Source organism: Podarcis vaucheri (assembly GCF_965113315.1).
Source record: "Podarcis vaucheri genome assembly, chromosome: 13".
NCBI lineage: Eukaryota > Metazoa > Chordata > Lepidosauria > Squamata > Lacertidae > Podarcis > Podarcis vaucheri.
In genome coordinates, this window is record NC_138751.1 from 179053 (window position 1) to 191932 (window position 12880).

The following is a 12880-nucleotide window of genomic DNA, read 5'->3' on the forward strand; positions in this document are numbered from 1 at the left end:
TCTTGCCGTTGTTTTGACCTTCACGATCATATCAACCGCAGAGGAACGCCATTATTAATACGGAGGGAGCTGCACTGTCGTGGGGCAGGGGCCGACAGAGCCAACGAGGAGGAGGAGGAGGGGAGCGCATCCCCTCTCCTCCTCCCTCCTCCTCCTTCCTCTTTCTTTCATTCTCTCCCTTCCTCCTTCCTTCTTTCCTGGCTCGCTCCGCCCCGCCGCGCCGCACAGCCCGGCCTGGCCCCCCCCCCCACCGCACCGGCGCCTCCCTCCCTCCCTCTCTTCCTTCTTGATCTTTGCCCCCCCCCCGCGCACCGCCGGGAATCTGCCCCCTTTTCCTCATCTCTGCTCCGCATCTCTTCCACCTCCCTCGGAGGCGGATCCCCCCGCCCCTCCGAGCGTAACCCCCCTCCCTTCCTTCTCTCTCCCTCCCTCCCTCTTGCTTGCTGATCTCTCCCCCACCCCCGCCGCCTGGAATCCGCCCCCCTCCCCGCATCTGTGGGGCTCCCTCTCCTCCGCCCCCCTCGGATGTGGACCCCCCCCCCGCACCTGCTATGGAGTCCCAGTGCGACTACTTCATGTATTTCCCGGCCGTGCCCTTCCCGGCGCGGGAGGTGCTGCAGGGCGAGCCGGGGCGCTACCGGGCGCTGCCGCGGCGCAACCACCTTTACCTGGGCGAGACGGTCCGCTTCCTGCTGGTGCTTCGCTGCCGGCCGGGGGGCGCCGGTGGGGAGGGCGGCGGGAGGGCGCCCTGGGGGGAGCTGGCCGGGTCCCTCTCTGCCCTGGCCAGCGTTAGCCCCGGGGCCAGCCTGGGCGGCGAGGCGACGCTGGGCGGAGAGCCCGAGCCGACCCGCGAAGACGACGAGGACACGGCCCCCGGGAGCCTCTTCCGCGACTGCCGGGCGCTGCTGACCCACGGCCAGGGGACCCCCGGGAGACCCGCCGCAGGAGTAAGGCCCGGAGCGGACGCGGGTGGCGGGGCGGTGAGGCGGAGTGCCTTGCGGGAGGGAGGAATCTGGATCCGGCCCGCTGACGCTTCCCTCCCGGCCCGCGCAGGTGCCCATGGAAGAGCCCATCGTGTCCACGGACGAGGTCATCTTCCCCCTGACCATCTGCCTGGACAAGCTGCCCCCCACCACCGTCAAGGCCAAGGTGAGAGCCGGGCAGGTACGGTGGGGAGGAGGCTCACCTGGCTGGGTGGACACCCTACCCCCACCCCACGAAACACCCACGGATCGGTTTTGCGCCCCCAGATCGTGGTGACGGTTTGGAAGCGGGACCAGGAGAAGGCGGAGGTGCGGGAACGCGGCTACCTCAGCATCCTGCAGGATCGGGCCCCCTCGCAGACCTTCCGGGAAGAGCAGGGGGCTTTCAAGGCGCAAGGTGGGCGCTCAAGACCTAGAACCCACTCCCCGCAGCACCTCTGAATTGAGAGGAGCGTGGGGTCTCCTCCAAACACCCCCTCTCTCCACCTGCCTTCCAAAAAATCCCTCTTAGGTGCATGGGGCGGGTGCCACCCTCTGACCTTTGACCCCCTCCCTGCAGTGAGCACCATGCTGACTGTCCTGCCTCCTCCGGAGCTGAAGTGCCAACCCCTGAATGTGTCGGGGAAACACCTGACGGTACTGAAAGGTGCGTGGGGGCATTGGGGGGAAATGTGGGGAGCAGCTGGGGCAGGGGCATGATGGGGGCAGGGGGCCTCTCCATCTTCCAGGGACCTGCCGATGGCCATGCTCTGCCATTTCCTGTGGGTGGTGCCCCCCCCACATGTGTAAGCAGGGCTGGGGGACCGACATCCTCCCCCCCACCAACTGGAGGGTCTCTAAGCGAAGGCTGGGTGCAGAAGAACCCCAGGAGAGCGGAGCACCTGCAGGCTCAGGCGCAAGGTCTGGCACCCCACCTGGAGTCCAGCCTCCTTTTCTCACACTGGACCAACCAGGCGTCTGATATGGGAAAGAGTGAAAGGAGGGCCCCATTCTAGGTTCCTCCTCACAAGATCATAATGAGAGCCATGCTGCATCAGGTCCAGGGGGGCTCACCTAGGCCACCACCCTGTCCTCACAGTGGCCAAAAGCCCCTTGGAACCAGGAAATCCAGATAGACTGTCTCTGGACCTGCCTGGAGGTTCCATTGGATCATCAGAAGAAGCTGCTTGATCAAGCACACAGGTGTCCTGGAAAGTCCAGCTGATCACGGTCTCTCTCTCTCTCTCTCTCCACCCCCAACATTCCTGCTGTGATGATGGGGGCCACCAGGCTGATGATCCAGGGACTCCCTTGGAGGAGTTGAACTCCTGATTAGAAGCCACCAGTAGCCCTCTCCTCCTCCATGAATGTGACCAGTCCTTGTCTAAAGCCGTCCAGGTGGGCGGCCATCGCTGCCTCCTGTGGAAGGCAGTTCCATAGATTAATGATGCACGCCATCCTTTGCAAGAGCACCTGTCTCTTTGGATCCCAGGACCTTTCCCCTGCCTTTAATCTTTTGCACACCCACCCTCTTCCCCCCCCCACCTCCAGTTTTGAACGCAGCCTCGCAGGAGGAGCTCTCTGTGTGGGATGTGCGGATCCTGCCCAATTTCAACACCAGTTACCTTCCTATGATGCCAGATGGGTCCGTCTTGCTCGTTGATGATGTCTGGTAAGAGAACAGTTTATGGGTGGGCAGTCAGCTGGAGCTGGTGACCCCCCAGTCTGCCATTGTGGCCTGGAAAGGCCTCCACTTCATTCTGGGGCTTTTGACCTTTGGTCCCCACCCTGCACTCAGAGTGTCTTCGACTGGCCAGCTAAGACAGCTGAGGTTGCTAATGGGTCTCAAACCCCCAGAGAGTTAGGGGCTTCCCCTGTGTGTGGTCAGGCTCTGGTGGATTGAGCAGATGGGATCAAGAAGACAGTTTCTGCTCCTGATGTGGATGAAGAAAGTGAGGGGCAGGTGGGGCTTGTCTGTCTGGGAAGGGAGCCCCTCTAAGGGAAGGAAAACTCTGATCCTAAACCTCTGCTGCCTTGCAGGATATTTGAGGGGGAAGAAATGGCTAAGGAGTAAACCCTATGCAAATCCAGAGTAGAGTCCCTAAGATGCTTGGATGGCACCTTGCACTGGCGGAGGAAAAGGGGTGCAGGGGGATCGACCCTGGCGGCACGATCCCCGTGGAGTGCCATCGTGGCTGCCCCTCCCTCCACGCACTGGGTGCCACGCCCCCGCAGGCAGCACACCACATCCCTGGGACGCGCGCCATGCCCCTGCAGGCAGCGTTCCCCACCCCCAGGACCACTGGTGCTTTGTAGGCCTCCTTCTGGCAACTCCTGCAGCCCAGCGGGTGGCAAACATCTTGCTCTGCTTTCCTTTGGAGCCCATCAGCCAGGCCAAGAAGGGGGTCTTGTTGTCTGGGAAGCCCAGGACCTCCAGACACACAGCCTTGGGGAGGTCACTTCAGTGCTGCTGACGCAGCTTACTCAGGATTGCAGGGGGTTGGGCTGGATGACCCTTGGGGACCCCTCCAAATTCTTCAATCCTACAATTCTACAGGGACGGGGCAGTCGGAGAGATGGAGGCAGGAGTCTTGGGAGGTGGGGGCCTCTTTCCTCCCCGTTTACCCCTCTTTCTCCCCCTTTCTCTCCAGCCACCAGTCGGGTGAGGTGTCCATGGCCTCCTTCTCCCGGGTGCCCTCGGCCACAGCTTCCTGCCCCTGCTCCCTGCGGGCCCTGGAGGAGCAGAACTTCCTCTTCCAGCTGCAGGCCCCCGAGCAGCCCCCGCCAGACAGCGCCAAGGAGGTGAGGGTCTGCCCACCCGGCTGGGACCCACCCCACTGGCACCCGGTGGAGGGGGGATCGGGGGGGGTCCGCCTTGCTGCCAGGATTGCTGCCACCTCCTCAAGGCAGACACTGGGGGTGGGGCTAGAGCAGGGCTTCTCCAAGAAGCACTTCACATTTCAGGGCAGGATAGGATAGTCTTGTATGAAGAAAAGAAGGGGTTCTTTGGTCCAGTGCTACCTTCTTATTAAGCTTCGTAGGCATTACACAAGCAAGATGTTTACTGATGCCTTATCTATTCAGCTCTCCACAAGTTCTGGTGTTGGGGGTGGAATAAAAGTATCTTCTGTCTCATTTATAAAGGAAAAGAAAGGAAGCAAAGTTTGCCGAAAGCAGGTCTCCCTGCAGCGCGTTTTGTTCCCCTTCTGGGATGAGTGAGGCGTTCTGATACAGCCCCATTCCAAATATTATTTAGCCAGACTTCAAGGGGGAATTCCATAAATTGTTACCAGTATCAGGCTAGTGTTAATTGCACTGCTGATTTAAAAAAACAATCAATTTCTGCATTGACAGTTATTGTTTAAATTTGAGCCTGATGATAACAAGGCAAGGCCTGAATTGGAAAACATTTATTTATTTATTTGCAGAATATAGATTGGTATATTTTCAAAACGAGAGCAAGAGTAAGGCTTCTTTGTGTTGAGGAGATGAAAGTTTGTCCACCTTAAATTAGACCTCATATAAATGAGAAACATGGACAGATTCTCTGTTGCCAAAACATGAGAAATGCAACACAGGAGCATGCCTCTGGGCTCTTGGGGATATACGACCAGAAACAGTATCCCAGCCTCTCTTCGAGAGCACGGGCTGTTCTTCAACTCTGACAAATATGAAAGATCAGAGAAGAGAAAGGCTTCTTTGTGTCAAGGAGGAGAGGAGGGCTTCTTTGTCTCAAATTAGGCCTAATATAAATGAGATTGCCCAGCAAAGGCTGGCTCACGCCTCTCACTGACTGTGTATACCTCCTGGAGGTACAGATGGAAGAGACTCATTTATAAATATATTTTGGGAAGGATGCATGTATTTTCTCTAGCTCCATTGCTTTATGCTTTCTGGGTGTCCCGTGATCATACTATAAAGTAGTTGCCTGGAGTTGCTTCTTTTTGTATTTCTTATCCATAAAAAAATCAGTGCAGTGCAAGAACATTTTTGTTCTGAACGTCTGACCCAGAGAAAGAAGTCTGAGAGCCATTGGACTAGATGTCCCTTGGGGATCCCTTCCTTCTGGGATTCTATGAGGGAGAGGCCAGGGGGGGAGAGGCAGGATATACTGCATGGGGTGGGTGGGGCCAGCATGTCTGCCAATCATTTCCTGCCTGCAATAATTTTAAGGGGTGAAACTTAATTTTTGCAGCGAGGGGTCTTAAAAATATATTTAGGTGCGAGGAATCCATATCTGCTATTATTTTTGTGATTGGGCGACAGTTAGCTTGGTAAGTCTATATTTGATTAAGAAGCACATAAACTGTTCTCAGAAAACCAAATAATTTTAATTTTGCCTTCTGAAAGGTAGGCAACAGGTAATATAAAATATGCAATGCATATTATATAAATAAAAGTAATAATTTTAGTATATAATATAACTGCAAGTACTTGACACTCGTTTTTAATTATCTCTAGGGCATTTTACATGTTGTACTAACCAAGCAGAACTAAATTGCTTTAATTTAACCAAAATATCTCTTGAATTCCTAAGTCCTGTCACAACTTTTTAGCGCCCCTCATTTTTGGAAGTTGCAAGTTGAAAAATGCAGCATGCCCTCTTGATTTGGTTGAGATTCCTGCCTTGCAGGGGGTTGGACTGGATGACCCTTGGGGTCCCTTCCAACTTGACCATCCTATGGCTCTCTGGTTTAATCGCAGGGCTTGGAAGTCCCTCTCATCGCCGTGGTCCAGTGGTCAACCCCAAAGCTGCCTTTCACCGCCAGCATCTACACCCACTACAGGTAAGGGAACTTGAAAAGAGGATCAGACATGATATAAAAGCAGAAAAGAAAGTCAAATATTTGGGAGTGTGGTTCAACTCAGAAACTTGAAGCTATTTCAAGTTAAGTATGTAGAGACTGGGGTTGAAATTTTAAAAAGACCTCGAAAAGTTTTCCTCACCCCTCCCTGATTTATTAAATAATAATAAATAAATAAAAAGACCTTGAGAAATGGAACTGAATGAAGCTTTCGTTTCTAGGGAGAATATCTGCGATCAAAATGAACTTTCTCTCCAAGATGCTTTTTTTGTTTCAGGCCTTCTAGTATTTAGTGGCACTCACTGCTTAAAGAAATGGAAAAAGGACGTAGCTAATTTAATCTGGCGGGGGGAAAGCCCTGGACTAAATATGAAATTTTAATTGACATAAAGAATAAGGGGTGTGGATTTGGGCTGCCTAACATTGAAAATGTATTATGAAGAGGCTTGTTTATGTTGGATGAAAGAGTGGGTAGAGTTGAAAAACACAAATGTTCTGGACCTAGAAGGATTCGACCTGATGTATGGATGGCACACTTGCCTGTGCTATGACAAAGCCAAAGTTCATAAGAGAATTCATATTTGCTTGATAAGGAATAATCTATATAAAATGTGGGTGAGATATAAAGACCTCCTAGAAAGGAAGACCCCCCCCCCGGTGGATCTCCCCTATCGAGATAGTTGCAGTTAAGAAACTAAAGCTGAGTAAGAATTGGGGTACATACAGGGACCTCCTTGAAATCAAAGAGGACTCTATAGGACTTTCAAAAACAGAAGAGGAGCAAAGCTAGATTCCAAACTGGTTTCAGTACTTTCAAATGCACTAGGTCTTTAGGAAAGATAAAGACAAAGGTTTTTTTGGAAGGGAAAGAATTCGGGAAAGCAGGATTGGGAAATAATAAAAAAACTAATATCTAGACTTTATCAAATTTTACTGGAATGGGAGATCAAAGACGAGATGGTCAAGGAAGTAATGATACACTGGGCTATTGATATTGGACACAACATTGAAATTTCAGCCTGGGAGAAGCTGTGGAACAAAACTATTAATATTTCGGCCTGATAAAAGAAAATATACAAAGAATGCTGTACAGGTCGTACCTGACCCCCAATAATCCTGCTAAGATTTACAGATGAGGGTCCAACCTCTGCTGGAAATACTCAGAGGTCGAGGGATCCTTTGTCCATATATGAGGGCAGTGTAAACTTGCCCCAAAGTTCTGGGGGATGGTCTATGACCAGCTTAGAAAACTTTTCCGGATCACATTTCCAAAAAACCCGAAAGCTTTTCTACTAGTGATGATTGAAGATGAGATCCCTACAAAGGTTCATAACCTATTCCTCTATGTGACGGCTGCAGCCAGACTAGAATATGCCAGAAGTTGGAAAGGGAAAGAAATTCCAGCTAAAGAACAATGGCTGCAGAAACTAATAGAATTTGCGGAACTCGCAAATCTCACAGCCAAAATAAAAAACCGAGATGGGGGGAAACAAAGGGATGGGACAGCTTTGGGAAATATTTTTTAAAAATATGATGCTAAAATCAATCTACAAGTAGGGGTGTATAAACAATATAACGAAGGACTACAAGGAGAAAACTAGGGTACAGCAAAAACTAGGTTTATTAAGAATGCCAAGGAAGAGAAGGTTGGGAAGTCTGTACAAAACCTCCATATGATGGTTAAAAAAAGAGGATCAGGCATAGCCCTGCAAGAAGAGAGGGAAATACAGGGCTACTGGACTTGGTCAAGTCACAGAGTGACCACAGCAAAGGGGAGCTAGGCCCACCCGCAATTGGCTGGACCTCCACCCACTTCGTCCAAAAGGTGTTTCTCTCAGTCATGCAGAAATCTTGAGCTGCAATTCCTGCCCTGCCGGGGGTGGGTGGGCTAGATGGCCCTTGGCGGTCCCTCTCAACTCCATGAGGACGATGGACGCTGCCTCCCCGCTGCTGGCTGCCCATCTTGCTGTCACATCTTTACTTTCCCACTCACGTTCCCAGGGACGAAGGGGTCCTACCCCCCCCCCAGGTGGGGTGCGGTGGGGCAGGACCCTGACTGCCCCCTTCCTGGGCCTCCCTGCCCTGACACTCAGCACAGCGTCCCTTCCTCCCCTAAGCTGCTAAATGCTTTGAATGTTTGATGCTTTCTTATGTTTTTATATGTGCTGGAAGCCCAGCCAGATGGGGCAGTATTCTTCTTCTTCTTCTTCTTCTTCTTCTTCTTCTTCTTCTTCTTCTTCTTCTTCTTCTTCTTCTTCTTTTATAAGATATTTATTAAAGTTTCAAAAAAAAGTTACAATAATAAAAAATAAAAAAGAACAAAAAAAGAAAAAAGAGAATACAAAATACAAAAAAGTAAAAACAATTAAAAACAAATCAATCTTTCCATATCTTGTCTTTCATTCACTTGTTTCCCTGACCTCCTCACATCTCCCCTTTTTGTATTCCAGTTCAGTAAGTTAATTCAGCAAGTCCTTTCCCTCTTTGTTTTTATCTTAGTCCTTTGTCTTAATATGTAATAACTGTATATTCTCATCTGTTAGCAGTCCATTTTTACATACTCCTTATAACATTGCTACTAAAAAAACCCTTAGCTTCATTCCAACGTCATTCTAACATTCATTAATTTTACAGTGCTTCTGTAAATAGTCTTTAAATTTCTTCCAATCTTCTTCCACCGACTCTTCTCCCTGGTCTCGGATTCTGCCAGTCATTTCCGGCAGTTCCATGTAGTCCATCACCTTCATCTGCCATTCTTCCAGAGTGGGTAGATCTTGTGTCTTCCAGTACTTTGCAATAAGTATCCTTGCTGCTGTTGTGGCATACAGAAAGAAAGTTCTGTCCTTCTTTGGCACCAATTGGCCGACTGCCCAGGAGAAAGGCCTCTGGTTTCTTCAGGAAGGTATATTTGAATACCTTTTTCATTTCATTATAGATCATCTCCCAGAAAGCCTTAATCCTTGGGCACGTCCACCAAAGGTGAAAGAATGTGCCTTCAGTTTCCTTACATTTCCAACATTTATTATTGGGCAAATGATAGATTTTTGCAAGCTTGACTGGTGTCATGTACCACCTGTATATCATTTTCATAATATTCTCTCTTAAGGCATTACATGCCTTGAACTTCATACCTGTGGTCCATAACTGTTCCCAGTCAGCCATCATAATGTTATGTCCAACATCTTGTGCCCATTTAATCATAACAGATCTCACTGTTTAATCTTGAGTATTCCATTTCAACAGCAAGTTATACATTCTTGACAAATTCTTAACTTTAGACTCTAACAGTTCTGTTTCCAGTTTTGATTTTTCCACCTGGAAGCCAATTTTCTTGTCCAAATTGTATGCCTCCATTATTTGATAATAATGAAGCCAATCTCACAATTTATTTTTTAGTTTTTCAAAGCTCTGCAATTTCAATTTATCTCCTCCTCCTCCTTCTTCTTAGGCTTCCCAGCATCCGGCTGGCCCGCCCCCGATTCGTCATGACAGCCGAGTGCGAGTCTCCAGTCGCCCTTCACCGCCGCTTCACCGTCACCTACACCCTCATCAACAACCTGCAGGACTTCCTGGCCGTGCGCCTGGTGTGGACTCCGGAGAGTGCGGCTGCTGGTGAGAGCATGGTGGGCTGGGCTGGATGACCTTTGGTGGCCCCTGCCCAGCCCAACCATTCCATAATTCTGTGGCGGTCTCTTCTTCCTTGGAGGATCGCCATCTGTCAGGCATTCTTTTGTGACCCTTGGGGTCTATGATTCCATGATTCTTCCCTCCTGTTTTGGGGAGCAGGGAAGGGGGGTAATGGAGGAGGCAGGCTGACGGGGTGGGTGAGAGAGGCAGGGCTTATCTGCGATCCCTCGATGACCCTGAGTTTCCCTGATTCAATGAGTCCTGCCTGGAAATACTGTCTTGGAAGGTCTTTAGGGAGATGCTGGGGAGCCATTTCTCAGGGATTCTTCAGCTTTGGGCTAGATGACCAGTGGGGATCCCTTCCAACTCTACGATTCTCCGGCCAGGAAGAGTTGTGGGGGGAGCCTTGCCACTCTTGGTCCGGGGGGTGGGGGGCTGGAGCATGAGGAAGTGGATGAGAAAGAGCTCCTGGGCCAGGCTCACAGGGAGCAGAGCCTCCAAGCTCAGGGGCAGTCTCCCCGCAAAAGCAGGAGCTGGTGGTTCTCGCTTGTGGGCTTCTCTGGGGCACCTCAGGTGGGACAAGGCTGCTGCCCTTTCCTTTTCCTGACACCCCCCAGGCAAGAAGCTGTCCTGCGAGGAACGGCGCGCCATCCAGGACGCCCAGGACGCCATCGTCTGCCACACGCCGCTCAACAACTTGGGGTTCTCCCGGAAGGGCAGCGCCCGGACTTTCTGCGTCACCTTTCAGGCGCTGCGCGCCGGGTTGTACGAGGTAAGAAGCTCCTGTGCGCCAGCACATGCTTCCATCCGGGCTCTGGGCTCCTTTCTGCCGGGGGGGGGGGGCTGGGCTGCATGGCCCTTGGGGAATTCTTGACAATGCTGTGGTTGAATGTGGGCAGATTTCGGAAAGGTAAAAGAAAGACTTTCTCCGCACAGCACAGTTAACCTGTGGAACTCCCTCCCACAAGAGGGATGGCATTAAGAGAGGATCGGACACGGCAGGAAGATGGATTTTCCTTCATCTGTCCCAAATCTTCCCAGGGGCTGGTAGCTGTCACAGCCCCCTCCATGAACCTGCCCAACCCTCTTTTAAAGCCATCCAAGTGGATGGCCAGCTCTGCTTCCCGTGGCAGTGAGTTCCAGAGTTCAACTCTTGCAAGGTGGCCCCAGTGGCTGGAAACCACAGGCGGGGAGGGAGTGGTTATTGCACTTGGATTTTGCTTGCAGGAATCTCACAATGGGCATCAGGTTGGCCACCGAGAGAAGACGCTGCCTGGTCGTCTCTCATGGCTGCTTGAGCTGAGATTCCTGCATTGCAGGGGGTTGGACTAGATGACCCTGGGGTCCCTTTCAGCCCTAGAACACTATGGCTCTCAGGTTCTGGGACTGGATGGGCCCCTTTGGCCCAGGAGGCCCTTCTGGCAGAGGGGAGATGGGATTGTGGAGCTCTGCAGAGGACCTTGCTGGTCTCTGTGCTCAGGGTGGTGCTAATGGGCAGCCAAGCCCTTCCTTCTGGACCTGCTGAGTTGCAGGGGGCTGGACTGGATGACCCTCAGAGCTCCCTCCCAACTCTGCAGTCCACTGCTATTTGGAAGCAGCAGCAGCTGCTGCCCTCCTGGGCTCCCGCTCTGTGTGGCACTGCCCAGCTGCAGAAGGCATGGACCTCTTTCTCTTTCTCTTCCTCGCTCTTGCTCCCCGGAAGCTCTCCCAGCACATGAAGCTGAAGCTGCAGTTCACCGCCAGCGTCTCGAACCCGCCTCCGGAGGCCCGGCCCGTCTCCCGCAAGAGCAGCCCAGGCAGCCCGGCGGTCCGGGAGCTGGTGGAGCGTCACCAGGCCAGCCTGGGCCGCTCGCAGAGCTTCTCCCACCAGCAGCCGGCCAGGGGCCACCTCATGAGGTGGGTGCAGGGGGTTCGGCTAGATGGCCCTGTGGGGTCCCTTCCAATTCTACACTCTTTCAGGGAACAGGAAGGGAGGGTGATGGAGGAGGGTGGGCTGAAGGGGGCAGACGAGAGAGGCAGGGCTCCTGGGTTCTCCTGGGGGTTGGCCAAGGCCCCCCACTGAGGCCTCTCTTTCTCTCCCCCCCCCACAGGTCAGGCAGTGTCATGGAGCGCCGAGCAATCACTCCCCCCGTGGGCTCCCCCGTGGGGCGCCCCCTCTATCTGCCCCCCGACAAGGCTGCTCTTTCCCTGGACAAGATTGCCAAGCGGGAGTGCAAGGTGCTGGTGGTGGCCCCCGTCACGTGAGGTGGGGGGGGGCAGAGACCCCACCCCCTTCCCCTGCCCTCCTCCCAAAGGGAGACGCTGCCTCCTGTCTTGCAAGGGAACAAACCTCCTGCCTCCCCCGCCCCCAAACCTGCAAATGCCCCAGTGCTGCCCCCCATGGAATCAAAGCCGCGCATGTGACCCCACCCCAGGAAAAGTCTCAGCACACCCAATAAATGTGGGGGGACCTTCCAATTCTCTCCGCTGTTCCCTTTCCCTTGCGGGGGCTCAGAGCTCCAGCCCCCCCCATGAGACACCCCCCTCACTGTGCCATCTCCCACAGGGGTTTTGGCTGCTCCCCCTCTCCACATTTGCTCCTTCAAAATGGGGGGCACATACCCCCAACCTCATTGACGTCGTCCTCCACGGTGTGTGCAAATGAGGCCAAGAATCTTGGGGGGCAGCTCCCCCAATTGCCCCATGCTGAGGATCAGGAATCAGCTGCTGCTGCTGCTGCTACACCTTGGAGCTTGACGGTACACCCACTGGACAGCTGCATTGCAGAGGGTTGGACTAGATGACCCTGGGGGTCCCTCCCAACGCTACAGGTCTATGGCTATGGGACGAATCTGGGCTGCCCCCTGCTGGTGGAGGGGTACCTTTGCTGCTGCTGCGGATCTTCTGGATCACACTGGATTGTGCCACTTCTGAGGACTGGGAAGGGGGCAGATTTCTCTTACCCCTCCACCCCACCCCATTTCACACTGGCAGCTGCTGCATCCGCGGGAGAGGGGTGGGCAGGCCTCCACCCCAGCCCCTCCTGCCATCTCAGGCCAAAGGGCCCCATTCCATTGCACTTTATTTAATTTTTATGTTATTTATATGTTTTGTATTATTATTTGCCTCCAAAGCATCTCCGACTCCACGTTGTGTCTTTTGCAAATAAACTGCGCTGGCTGGGGGAAAGCGTTGGTGTGTTTTGGGGGGTCTTCCAGGAGTGGGGAGAGACATTCCTCCAAGGAAGGACGTCGAGCGGACGCCCCATGAAGCTGGGCGCTGGATGACTCAGGGCAGATTAGGTGTTACGGAAAAAATCTGGGTGCGGGGTTACCCTGCCACCCAGCTCATCGGACTAAGTCCGTGGGTCCCTGCGGAAGAAAATGAGCTCAGCCGGACACAGGAGCAAACTGCAGAAGGTCCAAGTTTATTGCGCAACAGGTTCAAGGCGAGATTGAACAGTGAGAAAGGGGTGACATGAACTTTTGAGTTTTCCCTCCATGTCCC

At 52.8% G+C, this 12880-nt stretch overlaps 1 protein-coding gene across 1 annotated transcript; it reads left to right on the forward strand.

Moving 5' to 3' along the window:
* Window positions 1–305: 305 nt before the first annotated feature.
* Window positions 306–12562, forward strand: TRAPPC14 (trafficking protein particle complex subunit 14). Its single transcript, XM_082197717.1, has 11 exons — window positions 306–947; window positions 1054–1149; window positions 1251–1380; window positions 1543–1629; window positions 2514–2634; window positions 3614–3764; window positions 5667–5749; window positions 9216–9379; window positions 10012–10166; window positions 11097–11290; window positions 11485–12562. Exons 1-11 carry the CDS (start codon window positions 552–554, stop codon window positions 11636–11638), a joined length of 1731 nt encoding a protein of 576 aa, XP_082053843.1. The 5' UTR covers window positions 306–551; the 3' UTR covers window positions 11639–12562.
* Window positions 12563–12880: the final 318 nt, after the last annotated feature.

Bases quoted from the DNA above. Each gene is read 5' to 3' on its own strand.
- TRAPPC14 (XM_082197717.1), top strand. From the start codon at position 552: ATGGAGTCCCAGTGCGACTACTTCATGTATTTCCCGGCCGTGCCCTTC. The intron at 2,635-3,613 runs GTAAGAGAACAG...CTTTCTCTCCAG, and splicing joins TTGCTCGTTGATGATGTCTG to CCACCAGTCGGGTGAGGTGT. The intron at 10,167-11,096 runs GTAAGAAGCTCC...GCTCCCCGGAAG, and splicing joins TGCGCGCCGGGTTGTACGAG to CTCTCCCAGCACATGAAGCT.